The 20,309-nt window shown below is 38.1% G+C and overlaps 1 protein-coding gene across 2 annotated transcripts in view; it reads right to left on the reverse strand.

The window, feature by feature from the left end:
* Tmlhe (trimethyllysine hydroxylase, epsilon) overlaps positions 1-20,309 on the reverse strand; it is a 104,906-nt gene that overhangs the window by 3,448 nt on the left and 81,149 nt on the right. For both annotated transcript variants that reach the window (XM_050124954.1, XM_050124955.1), the window contains one exon: positions 8,279-8,515. In XM_050124954.1, the coding sequence (XP_049980911.1) occupies positions 8,279-8,515 (237 nt within the window). The remainder of the gene's footprint in view (positions 1-8,278; positions 8,516-20,309) is intronic.

A 20,309-nucleotide genomic window follows, 5' to 3' on the forward strand; every position in this document is an offset into this window, starting at 1 on the left:
TGATGTAGGAGGGTCTTCTATCTATCTGTTGCTTTCATTGGTTAATTAATAAAGAAAACTGCTTGGCCTGATAGGGCAGAACATAGGTAGGCATGGAAGACAGAACAGAATTGTGGGAGGAAGAAAGCAGAGACAGACACCATGCTTCTCCTACCCAAGATGGATGGTGGTTAGACACATGTCGGTAAGCCACAGTCAAGTGGCGATACACATTAATAGAAATGGGTTAATCAAGATGTGAGAGTTAGCCAGTAAGAGGCTAGAGCTAATGGGCCAGGCAGTGTTTAAATGAATACAGTTTCTGTGTAATCATTTTGGGTAAAGCTAGCCAGTGGCCGGGAGCTGGGTGGCAGGAAGTGGCCCACTGTTCCTTCTACACTTAGTATGAAGACCATTAAAAATCCTTAACTAAGACAATGTTTTTCTGTCCAGCTTTGGTGCACATACCTCTAATCATAGCATTAAAGAGGCAGAAGCAGGTGGGTCTCTTTTAGTTTGAGGTCAGCCAAGGCTACATAGTTGTGCCCTGTCTAAAAGAAAAAGAATAAGGGAGATTAATTTTTGCTGAAGTATGCTACATATAGAAAAACACAGAAAATAAATTTTGATGAATTTTCATGATGGGGTGACATTCGTATCACTACTAATGAGATACCAATTATTACCATAACACTGTAGCATTTTCTTGAGCCTCTTTCCAGTCACATTCTCCTAGCCAAGGGTAATTACCTTCCTGATTTCTAGCACTAAACATTGTTTATAAAAATTAAATCATATGGTATCTCCTCTTTTGTATCTGGCATCTTTCATTTAATATTATATTTATGAAATTTATCATTTAGAAGTATTCATTATTGGTGAATTATGGAATTTAATTGCATGAATACCATAATATATTCATTCTGTTAATGAACATTTGAGTAGTTTCTACTTTGGAACTCATAACTAGTGTTTTATGAACATTCTATTATGGATCTTGGTAAATGTATGTATTCACTTTGCTTGGTAGAAAGTTAAGGATGGAATTTCTGGGTTGTAAGGTATGTGCTGTGGAATATTAGTTTAAGATATGTTACACTTGTTTATGCTGCAGAATATTAGTTTAATGATTCAAAGATGTGTAGCATTCTTTAAAGTTGCATTTGTTTAACTCTGTAAAGCTGTGTTACTCTGCCTGCCTAAAACAACTGATTTGTTTAATAAAAAGCTAATCAGCCAATAGCTAGACAGAAGAAATAAACAAGAGAAGAAGAGGGAGGAGGGAGAAAAGGAGAAGGAGAGGAGGTTGCTAGGTGCCAACCACCCAGCCACACTGCCAGCCATGGAGTAAGAAGTAAAGTAAAGAAAGACATACAGAATAAGGTAAAAAGTCTAGAAGCAAAACATAGAAGAAGAAAAATGGATTAAATTAAGTTAGAAAAGCTTAATAGAAACAAATCAAATTAAAGCCAGACATTCATAAGTAAGATAAGTCTCCATGCATTTATTTGGGAGCTGAGTGGCAGGTCCCCAAAAGAGTAAAAAACAACCAACTACATTTTGGCGTTCCAATGTGAGGCTTGATTTTCCATAGGGTCTGAGAAAGCTTTTTTTTTTTTTTTTTTTTTTTTTTTTTTTTTTTTTTTTGTTNCCATTAAAAAATTTACACTTCCTTCCCTCCTCCCATTTCCTTCCTCCTCTCCCATCTCCTCTCCCCCTCCCTCTCCAGTCCTAAGAGCAGTCAGGATTTCCTGCCCTGTGGGCAGTCCAAGGTCCTGCCCCCTCCATCCAGGTCTAGGAAGGTGAACATCCAAACAGGCTAGGCTCCCACAAAGCCAGTACATGCAGTAGGATCAAAACCAAGTGCCATTGTCCTTGGCTTCTCATCAGTCCTCATTGTTCGCCATGATCAGAGAGTCTGGTTTTATCCCATGCTTTTTCAGTCACAGTCCAGCTGGCCTTGGTGAGCTCCCAATAGATCAGCCCCACTGTCTCAGTGTGTGGGTGCACCCCTCGTGGTCCTGACTTCATTGCTCATGTTCTCTCTCCATCTGCTCCTCATTTGGACCTTGGGAGCTCAGTCCATTGCTCCAATGTTGGTCTCTGTCTCTATCTCCATTCATCGCCAGATGAAGGCTGAGAAAGCTTTTTTAAAAAGGACATGGCTCCTTTAAGAGTTTCTGATGTACATTGAACCCTTGAGCAGCCAGTACATTAAGTAGGAACAAAAATTTAAGTAAAAAATGTCTGACACATTCAGAAAACTGGCATTCCAGAGCTGGGGGACTGAATGTAGTACTGGGTCACAGATCTCCAACCGGGTTTATGAGCTTTAGGCTTGCCTTTTATGAAACTAAGAAGAGGGTGGAGCCAGTGCCAAAGCCTTATTGGAGCTCCTAGCTGCTCCTTTGTTCATGAGGTCAGAAAAGAATAGAGATAAGCAGAAACGACAGAGTCAGTATGGAAGAAAACTTTTAACAGGTTCCAGTATGTTTAAAAATGTGCATAGGCTTATGAAAGAAATGAGAAAGAGTATAGATAGTTATAGGAAGAAATAGTTTCAAAATAATAAAGTCTTTAAAGGAAGAGTAAAAGTATTATTAAAAAAGCCACATAACAATGGAAAATACACAGGGAGTCTGAATGTTATATAGTGTTGTGTTGATTTTGAATTTTTTGATTGCTGATAAGCAAACAACAGCTGCTAAGAGACATGGGATTGAAAGAGGAACAGCTGAAATAAAGCAGCCTGGATATTTTAAGAATGTCTTAACTTTAAAATGGAACTCAAAAAATGCATTGTTTGGAGAAGAGGTTTTGCTTTTATTTCCACAGTAAATGAGAGGCTGTGGATTTCTTCAGGGTTGATATAAATCAGGTTTCATGGTGGGAAACCTCCTGAATCTTGACAGTTGATACCTATCAACAAAGGTTACAGCTGGTCTTCCCAGGACTTGGTCATTACCTCAATTTTCACAGAGACCCAAAGATGCCTTCACCTAGAGAACTGGAAGCAGTCTGGAGAACCTGATGCCCACATTGCCAAGAGATTGGGTAGTTAGTTGGTTATCTGATGAGTTATTAATGTTTGTTATCATTTAGGGGAATATAGAAATATAGAAGAAAAAGATATATTTTAATCTCAACTATTTTTTATTGGTATGGATTTTGGTATGTTGATGCAAGTTTAAAGTTATTTTTGTTATACTGTATATATGTTTCTACTCTTGTTTGGGGTATTGTGCTTATGCAGCTCATTTCAAAATGAAAATGTATAATTAAGAAATAAGGTTGGTAGTTAATCTATAATAATCAAACTTGTAGTCATATTAGGTATGTTTTCAAGGTCAAATAGGTATATTTTAGACAGATAAATGAAATACTTCAAAGATATATAGAACATAGCATTTAAAGATGTTTAACAGCCTAAGACTTTTCATGATAATAAGACACATCTTCTCCTGGCACCACTAATTTACTTCCTAAAAGGATGATGGGCACAAAAAAACTCCCACTCCATATACAGTTCACTTTCAATGTGGCAAGGGTAGTCATTTGGGCAAGAAATGGCTTTTGCCTTGACTGTTGATAGTATGCTGTACAGACTCAACAAACAAGACACGGGAAAAAAGTGTTGAACTTGGCCAAGACAAGGTAAGAGAGTTCTTCAAGATTTGTGCTTCACAGAAGAGCCTGCTAGATAATCTGCAGGACCCAGGGGTAAGCAACTGATGAACTTAGCCAATATAAGGCAGGAGATTCTTTCACATTTCCTGTTTCACTGAAAAGCCTGCCAGATATTCTAGGTCTGTAGGCCAAAGATAGATGCCACAATGTTGCAGAGGGAATTTGAGTGATTGTTCAGTAGGACAGATGTCTCTGTTGTTAGGTAATATTACATCCTGGGGTCTCTGATGGAGTTAAAGTCTAAATAGTTAGAGTTATAGTTTTCCTTAGTTATAGAAAGTAAATTAGCTATAAAACTTTGGAATCAATAAGATAAAATGGATAATGGAATTTTTTCTCTGAATTTGCTAAATATAAAATGGACTAAATATTGTAAATATAATTTTTACTTGATAACTGTTTTTGTTGTATATAGTTTTACTATGTTAAAGTTAAAACTTCAGTTTTATTTAGACAAAAAAAGGGAAATGTTGTAGAATATTAGTTTAAGATATATTACACTTGTTTATGCTATGGAGTATTTATTTAATGATACAAAGATGTGTTTCACTCTTTTGTGTTGCATTTATTTAACTTGGTGAAGCTGTATTACTTTGCCTGCCTAAAACACCTGATTGGTCTAATAAAGAGCTGAACAGTCAATAGCTAAGCAGGAGAGGTATAGGTGGGGCTACCAGGCAGAGAGAATAGGGGGAGAAAGAAGAACAAAAGAGATCAAAAAGTGAGAAACGTAGGACAGGAGAATGCCAAGGGCCTGCCACCCAGTCACACAACCAGCCATGGAATAAGAAGAAAAGAAAGACATATAGAATATTGGAGATAAAAGCCCAGAGGAAAAAGGTAGATAATAATAATGAATAGTGCTTCCTCCCAGGCTTTTAGGAGCCATGCGCATATGAGGAAGACAGTGAGGTGGTGTGAGACAATAGTCTGTATTCTGTCAATTATATTTTAATAAAACACTGATTGGCCAGTAGCCAGGCAGGAAGTATAGGTGGGACAACCAGACAAAGTAGAGGCGGGTCAATGAGAATAGGAGAATTCTGGGAAGGAGGAAGTCCTAATTGGCAGTCTTGACCCAGCCACAGAAGAAGCAAGATGTGACTACCTCACCAAATAAGGTACCGAGCCACGTGGCTAACATAGGCAAGAATAATGGGCTAATATAAGTTATAAGAGTTAATAAGAAGTCTAAGCTACTAAGCCAATCTGTTTATAACTAATGTAGACCTCTTGTGACTTTGGAACTTAACAACTGTGGGAATTAGGCAGGACAGAAACCTCAGACAAAAGTGAGAAAATAGTCTTCAACAGGGTGTTGGCACTTAATATTATTTCTAGAGATATCAGTCCTATATAGTTGGTAGCTGTATAAATACTATTTTAGTGACTTATTTCTCTTCTTATTAGCCACCTTTTACACATAAGACAACTTGGAAAGAATAAATCTGTCACAGCTTACTATTTTAGGTAAATGGATATTTTTAACATTTTATTTGTTGGTAGTACTGTGCAGATAGAATTATCTAATTCCTGTTAACACTTACTCACAAGGCTATCCTAAAAAAGTATCTATAACAGTAGTTAAAATTAATACAACTGACAGCACCAAGTACTGGTAAGGAACTGGAGCAGATGCAACTTTCATCCTTTCTATATGAAGATGTAAAATGGTACAACTAATTCGGCAAAACATTGTTTACTAAAACTAAACATTTGTGGACTCTAACATATCTGTACTATCCTGTGATGCTTAACACTGATTATCAACTTGATAGACTCTAGAACCACCTAAGAGATAAACCTCTGGGAAAGTCTCTGAGGGGGTTTCTGGAGAGGTGTAACTGAGTATGGAGTCCCCACCTTGAATGTGGGTGGCACCAATTCATGGGCCAGAGCCCTGGATTAAATACAAAAGAAAAAGTGCACTGAACACCAGCATTCATCTCTCTCTATTCCCTGACTGTGGCTTGTAATCTTTACCTCACTCTCTAACTATGAACCAGAATAAACCCTTCCTTCCCTGAATTGCTTTTTTAGGCATTTTGTCAGAGCAATGAGAAAAGTAACTATTACACATCCCTATGTATTCATTTAATTGAAATGAAAATATATATATTCACAAAAGTATTTATGGAAAATTTTGTAGCAATTTCAATCATAATGAAATCAAACTAGAAACAATGTAGATGTAATTTTTATATATTATTTATATCTTATTATTTAAACCAACCAACCAAACAGTGGCTTCCTTTGGGGGTATATATGTAAGGTTTGACTGGACAATAGAAAAGTACTTCCTCTATTAAAGATAACATTTTATATATTGATATAGATTCATGACACAGAAGTATATTCATATTCATTTGTCAAACCTCCATAAGTTTATATTTAGCATTTTAAAACATCACTATATGCATATTTCACTTGAAAATGGACAGGTATAGAACCATATTGAACTCTATTTTATATAAATGTTGAAGTATTTTAGTGGGAGATATATTCATATCTGTAATATACCTTAAAATGGTTCAAAAAACATGATTAACTGGTGGGTGGATAGATGGTGTTTTAGTTAGGGTTTCCTTTGCTCTGGTGAAACACCATGACCAAAACAACTTGGGGAGGAAATATTTTATTTAGCTTACACTTCCTCATTATAGCTCATCAACAAAGGAAGTCAGGGCAGAAATTCAAACAGGGCAGGAACCTGGGGGCAGGAGCTGAAGCTAGAGGCCTTAGAAGAGTGCTTGCTACTGGCTTGCTCCTCATGGCTTGCTCAGCCTGCTTTCTTATAGATACCAGGACTACCAGCTCAGGGGTGGCAACACCCACCAATGGGCTGGATTCTCCCACATCAATAATTAGTTAAGAAAATGCCCTACAAAAAAAAAGAAAAGAAAATGCCCTACAGCAGGATCTTATGGAGGTATTTTCTCAACTGAGGTTCCCTCCTCCTGGATGACTTCTAACTTGTGTCAAGTTGACATCAAAATGAACCACAATAGATGGATAGAGAAATAGAAGGTTCCATGATAAAACAAAAATAGTAATATCTTAATGGTAGGATGTAGCTGGCAGGCTAAGGTTTTCCCACTCTAAATGATTTTAGTCTTTCAATTTGTTAAGGTGTTCATAACAAAATGTTGGACACACTTATTTTATGTAGTAGGCATACAAGAGATGACTGAGGGATTATTTCTAGGAAGAACTTATCCAAGAAAAGTGGCTTACTATTGACATAATTTCTTCTGCCTTCCAGGTTAAAGAATAGAGATGGCAACTTATTTTTAACAATGTGTATGGCTGGTATTACTATTGAAACCCAAAGACTCATGACAAACGGTTAGGTGATTTGGTCAAAGCTGCAAAGCATTGAATGATAGGATTTTTACCTTTCCTGTACTACATTGTTACCTTTTGCAGTTCTTATCAAGCTGCCTCTGTATTCCATATCTCCTTCCTTATTTTTAATTACCCTTTGGTATAATACATATTTGCTTTATAAAAATAAAACAGGTTATTCTATTAGAATGGGAATTATATGACAGCCATGAATTTTTTCACAGTTATAACTCTGGTGTCAAAAATAGTGCCTGTGTCTTTGGAGATACTCAAGAAATGTTTGTGGAAGAACAATTCCCTGTAGATGTTAGCTTAAATGAATTAAAATAACATAAAAATCTTTGGCTGCAACATGGAAAACAACTTAAAATCTAAAGAAACATATATTTTGGGTTGAATTTGTAAAGAAACTTTAGTTGTATGAATTGAAGCTACAACAGTAAGAAGGGGACAGAACATGCAAAATTGTGTAAGTTATAAGAATAACGGGTTTTTTTTGAAAGATACTAAGTGGATGTAGGACTTTTCACAAGAGAATGATAAAGTAAGTAAGATTTGTATTTCAAAAATTACTTTAGGGCCTGTAAGATGGCTCAGCAGGTAAAGGCACTTGGTGTAAAATATACAAATATATACATATTATACAATATATTTTAGATGCATTATATTTATACATTATATAATATATTTACATACATAAGGTCTGAGTTTGATTTATTGATTCAATTCTGAGAGAACCAAGCCCTGAAAAATGTTCCTGTGACTTTCACACATGTGCAATGGTATATATACCCTTGCATGTTCTCACATATAAATATACACACACAATAATAAAATTTTAAAATAGTTCTCTAGCTACAGCACATAAAATGGATAGAAGGTGGGTAAGGGTGAAATCACTGGCACTGTGTAAAGGTGATGGTGCTCTCACACAAAAAGTAGATAGGAAGTACTGGGTACTTTGTGGAAAAATTTTTAGGTAACCTGGTTAGATTGGTTGCATAGTGTGAGGGAGATGGACTTGTTGAAGGTGGCTTTTAGTGTTTTCTTTGGGCAATTTCGTCGATATGTCATCCAATGAAACATGAGTGAATATGTAGAGAGGTGAGCTTAAGGTGTGTGGAGCCTCTGAACTAGATTTTGAATATGATGCACTATATGTTCTACAAGACAGTCAAATGATAATTCCAAGAGATAGGTGGATACATTAGTTAAACTTACTATATAATAAATATATCACATGGAAGAACAGTTGTTTGGTACTCACCTGATCAAATAGAGCTCTTTATTCCATGGGTAGATGTTTAAGACTGGCCCAATCCCAATCATGTGGTTGTGACATTCTCCAACATTTTCAATATATTCATGCTTCAATGGCACTTTGCTGAGGAGTTCAAATTCCTCAGGTGCTTTTTGAAGTACTTGTTGTGCTGCATAGAATCCATCCACTAACAGTGTCCTGCCACCTGTTCCTTCATGCTTAAGACAATGAAAAACTTGAATGCTAAAGAAAGCAAAACCAATTCTTTTGTTCAGTGGATAAAATAAAATATATTAAAATTATAGTATATTATATCTGAAATGATTACTAAACCTAATTTGGAGATTTTTAATGAAGAAAAATCCATTTCCTAATTGTTTCTCCCTCATAGAAAGTTGTACTGTTTTTACTCTTAAATAATATTGAAAGTGAAACATGCCCCTGGCAATGCTGAAGCAGGCATGGGCCTGTTTATATTGGGATTCATGGTCTGAGTTGATGAGGATGACTGACCAGGTCTCTTCTTCGAGCAACAGGTTCCACTGAGATATGAACTCAGATCATTGGTTCAAAGTCTAGAGCATTAGCCATTACTACACATTTATTTCAAAGATGTATAATATGTTATATATACACACATATACATGCCAAGGAAGACATGGGAATATAGAGATAAACAAAATATGGCCTCTGTTTTGAAGAATCTTATAATCTAGTAAGAAGAGATGAAACAACTACAAATAACATTTGAATAAAAAGTTTTACACAAGATGCAACAATCTCCATAAGAAAGAAATATATTTACTTAAGTAAGGTGTTGTATAAAGAAATGTTTTTGAGTGACGAAGGGAATAGCTTTGCCTAGTCTTAAATAATGAACAGGAATTGAACTGTTGTGTGAGAAGACCTTCTGTGTATGTGTTGCTTTTATTGAAGGAATAAAGATGTTTCGGCCAGTGGCTTAGCAGAATAGGGCAAAGGACGAATTCCAAGCAGATAGAAGAGAAAAAAAGGTGGACTCAGGGAGAAGTCATGTAGCCACTGTAGGAGATAGTCATCCCTGTGGGAACTGTGGTGGTAAGGCGACTTTGTGGTGATGCACAGATTAATGGAGATGGGGTAGTTTAGAATATAAGAGCTAGCTAGAAATATGCTTAAGCTATTAGTATTACAAATAATATAGTTTTTGTGTGATTACTTTGGGTCTGGACAGCTGGGAATGAATGAACAACCTCCATCAACAGAACTGAAATGATATTGAATCATAGAGAAAGGACCCTAGGAAGAAGCAAACTATAACCAAATATGGTGCTGTAAATCAATAAGGCATATTCAAGGAAAACAGTATGAAGTACTTGTTTGATGTGGGAGTGTCATATATCAATCTGTTGATTTCATTGGTTAAGTAATAAACACACTGCTTGGCCTCATAGCTTAGAACATAGATGGGAGGAGAAAACAGAATAGAATTCTGGGCGGAAGAGGAAGTGAGGTCAGACTCTGCTCTGATTCCAGAGGGACCGGACAGCTCTGCTCTCTGGAGCAGAGACACCAAGATGGACGGAGGCTAGACTCTTCCCGGTAAGCGCACCTTGGGGTGCTTACACACATCATTAGAAATGGGCTAGTCCAGGTGCGAGAATTAGCCTGTAAGGGCTAGAGTTCATGGGCCAAGCAGTTCTTAAATGAATACAGTTTGTGTGTTGTCATTTCGGGCATGAGCTAGCCAAGCGGCCGGGGTGTTGGGGACGCAGCCCCGCCGCCGCTTCATATTTCAACACTTGTTGTCATAGCATAGACAACCACAGAATTTTCTTAAATTGTTAAATATTGGCATTTTATAAAAGTTTAGTGTGGCTGGCAAGATTGCTCATCAGGTAAAATATACTTGCCTCTGAGCCTGATGACGTGAGTTTGATCCTTAGAAACCGTGCACTATGTGGTGGTTTGAAAGAAAATGGCTCCCATAGGGTACTGTTAGAAAGTGTGGCCTTGTTGGAGGAAGTGTGTCACTATGGGTGTGGGCTTTGAGTTGTCTTTTGCTCAAACTTCCCTCAGTGTGACTTTCAGTTGACTTCCTGTTCCCTTCTGGTCAAAATGTAGCATTCTGAGCTCCAGCACCATGTCTGATTGCATGCCTCCGTGCTTGTCACCATGATGATAATGGAGTGAACTTCTGAAACTGTAAGCAAGCCACCCCAATTAAAGGTTTTCTTTATAACAGTTGCTGTGGTCATGGAGTCTCTTCACAGCAATAGCAACCCTAATTAAGATATAGTACAAGGAGATAAGTGACTCCCACAGGTTATCTTTTCACATACCTTTGTGTGCATTGGCACGCAAACACAAATACCCCCATCACACAAAGAAGTAAACCTAAAAAAAGATTTTGTTTTAAGGTGTAGCTCAGTTGGTAGAATACCCACCTACTATACACAAAGTCCAGGGATTAATCCCCAGCATCAGTAAGATTCATGAGTGGTGACATACATATGCTTGTAATTCCAGAATTTAAGAGGGGCATTCTTGTCAGCTACATGGTGAATTTGAGGCCAATCTGGGACACATAGAACCCTGTCTAAACAAAACAAAACAAAACAAAACAAAACAAAACAAAACAACCACCAACCAAACCCCACCTTTCCTTAATGAAATCTCAATTTTGTTATTTTGCTTTATAGAAAAAAATAATTTAAAACATTGATTTGCCAATAGTACTAAATTCTGTTGGAAATAAAGGTGATAAAAATAACTTAGAAAACCATGTACAGTTTGAAGTATAGAGAGGAACTGAGATCAACTCTAAGTTTATAACTTGGAAAACCTTAAAGATGATAGTGCTCTTTGGAATACAGATAGACACATGATAAGATGATAATGAAGGTTTGAAGAAGTTGTTGAAATAATTTAAACATGTATATCTGAATATGTTAACAAAAAAAAGTTCTGGAAGGTGACTATTAATTGTCTGAAATATTCAAGTAGAATTTTGAAATTCATGAGGAGAAATAAAGTTAAAAGTATTTATATCCTGCTAGTACTCTCTTTAGTGTCCATTACTCCATGTCCCTCTCTCTACTTCTCTGGTTTCTGTGGTTACTCCAGACATTATATAGTCATAGCTGAAGATCTGGAGAGAAGAGCCACAGATATGAGAAAACATATGGTGTCTATCTTTCTGGGTCTTGGTCACTCCATTCAATATAATATTTCTTAATACTATCCATTTACCTACACATTTCATGAATTCATTTTTCTTTACAGTTGAATAGTATTCTACTGTGTACATGTACCACATTTTCATTACCCAGTCTTTGGTCGAAGGACATTTATGCTGTTTCTACTTCCTAACTATTGTGAATAGAGCAGCAATGAACATGACTGAGTAATTATTTGTGGAGTAGGAGGTTGAGTCCTTTGGACATATACCAAGGAGGAGTATAACTAGATCCTACGATAGATTTACATTTAGCTTTTACAGGATTCTCCACACTGATTCCAGAAGGGTTGGATCAGTTTGCAATTTCACCAAGAGTGAATGAGGGTTCTTTTCCCCCAGCATTTTTTTTTTTAAATTTTGTTGACCTTGGCTATTCAGATTGGAGTAAGATAAAATCTCAAAGTTTTTTTTTTTAAATATCACATTTCCTCTGGTTAGTTTTATGCCAACTTGACACAACCTACAGTGGTTTGAGAAGAACAAATCTGAATTGAAAAAAATCTTCCATAAGATTAGTCTGTAGGCAAACCTGTGGGGCATTTTATTGATTAAGGACCGATGGGGGAGGATTCAGACGACTGTGGATGGTGCTACTCCAGGGTAAATGGTCCTAGAGTGTATAAGAAAATAAACTGAGAAATCCAGGAGGAGCAAGCCAGTAAGTAGCATTCATCTATGGCCTCCTCATCAGTTCCTGCTTCCAGGTTCTTGTATTGTATTGAGTTCCTGCTCTAATTTTCCTTGATAGTGAACTATAAGCTGTACGATCAAATAAACTCTTTCATCCTCAAGTTACTTTTGGTCATGGTGTTTTATAAGAACATCAGAAGCCTTAAGACAGAGTACAAACAGTTTTTGAAATATTACTTAGTCACTTCTATTTCTTCTGTTGGAAAATCTCTGTTCAGACCCATTGTCCCACCCCTTTTAAAACTTGGGTTCTTTGTTTTATTGACTGTTTTCTGAATTATTTACATATTCTAGATATTAATCATCTGAATATCTGGTAAAATTTTGCATTTCTTTTTCACTTGATTTTTCTCTAGCTGTGCAGAAGCCTTTTAGTTTTATGAGTTCCCACTTGTCAATTGTTGACCTTAATTTCTGGGCAAATGGAGTCCTATTCAGAATTTCCTTTTCTACACCTATATCTCATAGAGTACTGCCTATGTTTTCTTCTAGAGGTTTCAGATTTCACATTAAGGTTTTTGATCCATTTAGAATTTGTTTTTTCTTGTTTTCAGCAAGATAGTAGATATTTATCTAGGAGAATAGAAAGGTACAAGTGATTTAAAGGGGGAAATGGGGTAAAATGGAAGGGAGGTTTAATTGTGGTGTGGGGAAGGGGATCAATACAGAAAGAGAGAGTAAAATAACAAGGATGTCTAAAACATTCATTGATTATCTAATACCAAATGGTCAGTCCTGAAAACATACATATAAATAATATTAACAGACTCAGAAACTTGTATTTAGGCACATACATGAATATCCACATATGCATGCTACAACAACTAATGAAAAAGAGGCCATGAATTTGAAAGAAGGCATAAAGGGGTATATGGGTGGGGGTTAGAGGGAGGAAAGGGTAGGGAGAAATAATATAAAAAATTAAAGGCCATAAGGAACAACATTTCTATTTATTCACCTATAGCAATTTGTTTATTCACATATAGCTATAAACACACACACATACACACACGTTATCTCATTTGGGATAACAATATTCCTCCCAAGAGATACTGTATAGCACAAATAATAAAAACCCAGAGACAGATATTGGGGTTCAACCTGAAGGTCAGACAAGCAAAACTGCCAGCTACTGGCTCTTATCTCTACCTCAGTCTGAAATGGTGATCCTGCCTCTGGTAATCTCAGAATGAGACTGTGTCTGAGATATGTCTCCTCTCATTTTATAATCCTCTCTAGTTCTGGGATTAAAGGCATGCATCACTACCACCTGTTTTTTTATGGCAAACTAGTGTGGCTATGGGGATTAAAGTTATGTATCACCACTGCCTGGTCTATAAGGCTGACCAGTGATTTTCAGGTAACTCCTGATCTTCAGGCAAGCTTTATTTATTAAAATACAAATTAAATACCACTACAATACTGACTAACAAAAATCCCACTATCAGGCATAAGAAACCCCCTTTGGGCTATTCATCAGGGGAGTTTAAGAGACTCTCAATGCAATATAGGCTATTACTATTGCCCTTGGTTGCCTCACAGAGGTTGAGAATAATTTCCTATTGCTGAAGACACCACACACTTCAGAAACAAGAAGGTGCTATGTAAGCTTTCAAGAAATGGAAGCAATTAATATTCCCACTAAGCTGTCACACCTATGAATCATAAGGATGACTACAATAGCACAATAACCTTAAGGGTGCAAGAGTGGTACTTACATCTTTTTCTTTTTTTGTTGTTTTATTTAATTTTTTTTTTTGAGACAGGGTTTCTCTGTGTAACAGCTCTGGCTGTCCCGAAACTCTCTTTGTAGACCAGATTGGCCTCAAACTCACAGACATGCACCTACCTCTGCCTCGCGTGTGCTGGGATTCAAGGCATGTGCCACCACCATCCAGTGGTACTTAAATCTTAGGTGTAACCAACAGCTTTCTAATTGTACTTAAGGCCTTCTCAATAAGAAAAAAATTATGCCTGGCACTGGAAACCTCATCAACTACCTAAGGTTATTGAGGTTGTAGATCTTAGAGGAGAGCCTACTATCACCACTTCACAAAACCAACATAATTACTAAGCATATTCTAAATATTTATTCTTATATACACAGATAAGTGTAGCTCTCACCTTCTAATAACAACAAGAACAGAAACAAAATCAAAGAAAACTTGTTTTTGCAACAGATGGAAACTATTACAGAAAAGTACAGCCAGCCAAAATGCAGAGAAAAGTGATTATGGGGTGTGCCCAGTCTCAGTTGATACATCTACAATATAACTTCTGTATCTAAAGCCTAGGCAACATAGCAGAAGAGAAAAGAGGAGGCAAAAAATATCCTTTAAGAGCCAGAGAATCAAGAAATCTGCTGTGAGATTGTGTCTCCTTAAAATGACAGGGAACTTCATCCAAGAGACCTGAACAATATACTTCCTAAATAAGACCTGAAGAAGTAAAACAAAATTAGACAAGCTAACATGGAAGAGGGAAATCTAATGGAGTCCTAACCCTAAACAAAGAAGTACAGGCAACTAAAGAATGCTGAGATCAGGTGAAATACTTCTTCCCAGGGAAGAGACACTTAATTCGTTTATACAGGACTAAGTGGTTGGCTAGTCCTGAAATCATATACATACAAATAACACTGGAAGAATGAGCAGTTATATTTATATATCCAGGTGTGTGTGTCTGTGTATGTGCATGTGGTGGTTTGAATGCAAATGGCCCCAAGGGAGTGGCACTATTAGGAGGTATGACTTTGTTGGAGTGGGTATGGCCTTGTTGGAAGAAGTATATCACTGTGGGCATGGGATTTGATGTTTCCTATATGCTTAAGCCACACCCATTGTCTCATTGGTGTGGGAAGTTCTTCTGTATGTGTTGCTTTTATTGGTTAATGAATAAAGCTACGTTTGGCCAATGGCTTAACAGAATAAAGCCAGGCAGGAAATCCAAACAGAGATGTAGAGAGAGAGTAGGCTGAATCAGTGAGATGTCATACAGCTGATGCCAAAGGAGATAGATGCCTGGGAACTTTACCAGTAAACCATGAGCTTCATGGTAAAATATAAAATAATGAAAATGGGTTAATTTAAGATATAAGAGCTATCTAGCAATATGCTTAAGTTATTGGCCAAGCAGTGTTTTAAATATTATAGTTTCTGTGTAATTATTTTGGGTCTGGGCAGTCGGGAACAAATAAGCAGACTTTGCCAACATCTCATGACCACTTCCTGTTGCTTTTGAGTCAAGATGTAGGGCTCTCAGCTACTTCTCCAGCTCCATGTCTACCTGTATGCCACCATGGTTAGATGATAATGGACTAAACCTCTGAAAATGTAAGACACTCCAATTAAATGTTCTTCCTTTATAAGTGTTGTCATGGTGTCTCTTCACAGTAATAGAAACCCTAATTAAGATAGTGTCTTAGTCACTTTTTTATTAACATAGTTTTTATTGATTATTTAGGAATTTCACATCATTCACCCCAAACCCACTCATTTCCTAGTCCCTTCATATTTGCTCTTCACTCTTGTAGTGTCCACCACAAAAGAAAACTAAAAAAGAAATAAGATAAAAATAAAAAGTAAAAAAATAAAAATACAAATAATAATATTAATTAAAAACAAAGATCAAAGAAACACAAGCAAAAAAAATACCACCTTACTCCTTTGTCTTTTGTACCTCTTCATTTGTCTTAGTGGCATTAAGATCTGTTGTATATCAAGCAGTATATCTTTTTGTCCAAACAGCTTTACTTGTAAATTTTCATTGTATATGTTGTTAGTTAGCTTCTGGTATAACAACAATACTGGATCCTCATTGAAGCTCCTTTTAGATATCATTCTGTTGCCCCAAGTTATCCTGTGGCTATGTTTTTGTAGGACCAGTCACTTCTTCCAGCAGGTCATAGACGGGTTAGTGCCAACACAAAGCCCTGGATGGTAGTAGCTGAGTTGTTCTGACTGGAATGCTGGGACTAGCCCCATCAGGTGCAGAACCAGCTCTCCCCTGACCATGGTGAGGAGTAGGGCTAGCTTTCCCAAGTGCAGGGGTGGGGGTGTGTGGGAAACTCTATTAAAGATGGGGACAGCTCTCAGTGCCTGGGTCATTGGGTTCCAGTATCTCAGGGCTGATGAGGAGTGGGGTTAGCTCTCTTGGGCTATAGTGAGGGCGGAACCAGTTTAGCATGGCCCTTGTACTTTAACACATGGTTCAACACATGGTTCACATGGGCCCCTGTGGCAACACGGGCATCAGACATCAATATAGAACCCAGTTGTGGCAGGACCAAGGACAATCAGCGGCAACATGGTCCTAGGACTCCAATTTGGCCCAGGTGGTAAGTAGTCCAGACCATGAGAAGTCACATGGCCTTCAATGGTAACAGAAACCACAGATCTCAACCTAGACCCTGGCTATGGTAGAGCCACGGACCCCAAAATTGCCCCTGGCAGCAGCTCAGTCCTGGGCAACACTATAGCCCTTGGTAGCAGTGCAGATGATTCAGGTTATCACAGACCTGGTATCAGAAGGGCCCTGGACCCCAACATAGCCACAGGTGGAGGCCCAGAGGCCAGGCATCCTTGTGGCCTTTGGTGCAACATGGGCCATGGACATCAACATTGACCCTGGCTGCAGTAGGACCATGTTAGTTACTTTTTTATTGCCATGAAAGACCAAAAACAACTTATGAAAGAAAACATTTAATTTGGGGCTCATGGTTACATGGAGTTATTTTATGAGCAACATGTTGGGAAGCATGGCAGCAGGCAGGCAGGCATGGTGCTAGATAAGTAGCTAAGAGCTTACATCTTGATGTACAAGCACAAGACACATACACACAGAGAAAGAGATAAGTAGGAATGGCATGGGCTTTTTAAATCTCAAATCTCATCCCCAGTAATATACTTCCTCCAATAAGGCTATATCCCCTAATCCTTCTCAAACAGTTCCACCAACTGGGACCAAATATTGAAATATATGAGCATATGGGGGGGCACCATTCTAATTCAATCTAGCACAAATCTTATATAATAATAACAAAGAAAAAGGCTGTGGTTTAAAGTGGGGTAGAGTACATCAGAGGGATTGGATGGTAGGAAAGGAATGCAGAAACAATGTAATTATACTTTAATATAAAACTTAATAGCAATTTATTGAAACATGTAAAAATACAGGAAAATATATCACAAAGTAAAACAATGAAGAAACATAAGGAAAGATAAAGGAATAAAATCAAGAATCTAAAAGAAATGCACTTAAAATGTGAAAAGTAATTCCTGACCATATTGAACTTTCTCTGAAACTTCTAGGTCTGGGTTATTTAGTAGTCACTTAAAAATGTTTAACTCAGAAGTGAGGTAGGTTTTGTGATCTATAGGTGATAAAAAGCAACAAACTGAAAGAAGTCATTTGGAAGGCTTAAGTATGAAAGCCTTGAGGAACAGTAATAATGTTATTATGAAACTCATTACTATTCATAAAAAATACCCCCTAAGGGAGACAGATAGATATCCCTAAGAAAGGGAAATAGGACAGTTATGGATGGATGAGGATATGGAAGAGAAGGATCAAATTGGGGTGGGGAGAGGAAAAAAGAGGGAATACAGAGAGAGACAGCTAAAATTAAGCACCATTTGAGGGCTAATATGGAAACCTAACATAGAACCTTCTTAAAAAATATGTTATGGTATATATTTTATATATTTATATACCATATATATACAGGTCCCTGAATGGTGGCAGTGGGCAGCCATGAGACCACGGAGGGCCATGAAGGCAGCAGGTCCCAGGCAGGGAGCTTCATAGTGGTTGAGAGACAGAGACCTATTAGGCACACCATGCAGAGCAAGTCGGTATTTATTTAGTGAGTTATGGAGGAAAAAGAGAAAGGGGGGAAGGGAAAAGGGAGAAGAGCAGAGAGAGAGAGAGACAGAGAGAGGCAGAGATAGAGAAAGAGAAACAGAGAGAGAGACAGAGAGGGAGAGAGAGAAAGAGATAGAGAGAGAGAAGGGGAAGGGGAGAGAAGTGGGGAGACTGGAGAGAGGCAGAAAGGAAGGAACTCAGATTGGAAGCAGTAGGAAGATTCCCCTGCCTCAGCAGATGGGGGGAGGGAGTGGGTGGGGCTTGTCTCTTAATGGGACAAGACAGACCATTACATTCTCATCTCTTTTTTATAATAAAAAAGGTGGGAGATTAGGCACAACAGGTTAAATAAATTGGGGGAGTGGATTCTCAAGACTTCTTTCTGCATATTTGTGGGCATCGTCTTTGGGCAGACCCTGAGAAAACTGGGTGCTGGTCACATCCTGGTGTAGCTGGTCTGTTTGTTCCTGTCTGGTGTTTGTGGTATGGAAATGTCTGGTATCTGTTACACCTGTTTAAGGTATTGGCAGAACAGAGGACAAAGTGAAGTTTAGGAAAAAAAAATTAGAACCAGGGAATTGAGAGGGGTGTATCTGACCTGTTTAAGGTGAATCCTTCAATTTGGCTCCCTGGAACTCACAAGAATTCTTTGGGTTTGTGAAAATATAAGTTTTAGACATATATATTATATAAACAGTAGTATATTTATGTCATAATGGCTGTGGCAGATATTTTTGCATAATGAAAAGTCTCTTTAAGACTATGAAAGGCAGCATGAGAGAGAAATTCACCAAATGTTATGGTAAAAATAAAATGGTGCCATTCGCCAAGTGGCTGCAGTGGGCAGCAGGCCACGAGACCATGATGGGCCACGAAGGCAGCCAGTCCGTGGCAGGGAGCCATGCAGCGGATGAGAGACAGAGATGTGTCCTCAGCTGGCCCACCTCGGGCGGGAAGGAATGTGGAAAGAGCCTGGCTGAGTCATGGCACAAAATTTTATGGTAAAAGTAAACTGGTACCATTCCCTGAGGGGCAGCGAGTCCCAGGCAGGGAGCTGCATGGCTGGTGACAGACAGAGAAGGCTAGGCACATGCAATGCAAAGTGAGGTTGGATATTTATTTAGTGGGTTATGGAAGGGAATGGGAAAGGGGAGAAGGGGAGAAGGGGGAAGAGCAGAGAGAGGCAGAGAGAAAGAGAGAAAGAACTAGAGATAGAGAATGGAGGAGGAGAGGGAAGGGGAGAAGAGCAAAGAAGGAAGAGAGGCAGAAGATGCCTCTTCAGGAGAGAGATGGAAAGGAAGGACTAGGAGGCTGGAAGTGGAAAGAAGATCTGCTTGCTTTAGCAGACTGGGGAGGGAGTGGGCGGGGCTTGTCTCTTAAAGGGACAGGACAGACCATTACAATGTACATATATGAAGGTGATCTAAAGGAAATTGCTAAATAATGGGGGAGAAAGCCCCATCTGGACATCTCTTGTCACTAAATGAAGCTTCCAATACTGGGAATGGTCTATATCAAATTGAACTGTTGGTCAAAGGGGGTCCCATAAGAATCCCCAAACAACCCAGGCCGTTGCCAAGACAATGGGTTGCTCTTCAAAAACTGATAGTAAGGGCTCACTACTAAAGACAATATGTACACAATTCACTGAAGACAGAGAAGATGACCTGGTGCCAACATAAAGCCTTCACCCCTACTGATTACTGATCATGGTATGGGAAGGTAGTCTGCATGTTACAAAAGGAGAAAGATAAATACCAACCCGCCTACAAACCAGTCAATCTACAGTGATATCCTGCCTGCAAGATATGCTAGGAAAATGGTGGCATAGACCTTGTAGGAGTAACCAATTAGCATCTGATTTGACTTAAGGCCCACTCCAGGAGACAGACCCATATTAGACACTGCTCAGATGATCAAGAACCGGACACTAGACAACCCAGGGACCTAGGGAAAAATAAAATACTACTCTTCTACTGAAAGAACACAACAGTTTGTAGTCATGTTAGTTAAGATTTTCTGGATGCACACAGATATATTTTAGATAGGCATTCTTTATATTTTTCAAAGATTATAGAATATGGCATTTTAAATGTTTTAATAATTTAGGACTTTTCATGACTATGAGACACTCTGCTCCTGGCAGCACCAATCTACTTCAGGAGGAAGATGGGCATTGAAGAGGATCCTTATGGAGTTTGATAGCCATTTGGGCAAGAAACTGCTCTTGCCTGGACTATTGCATAAACTGGACACAGAGAACCC

The sequence above is a fragment of the Alexandromys fortis genome, unplaced genomic scaffold, assembly GCF_014885135.2.
Source record: "Alexandromys fortis isolate MF-2015 unplaced genomic scaffold, M_Fortis_MF-2015_v1.1 scaffold_225, whole genome shotgun sequence".
Lineage (NCBI taxonomy): Eukaryota > Metazoa > Chordata > Mammalia > Rodentia > Cricetidae > Alexandromys > Alexandromys fortis.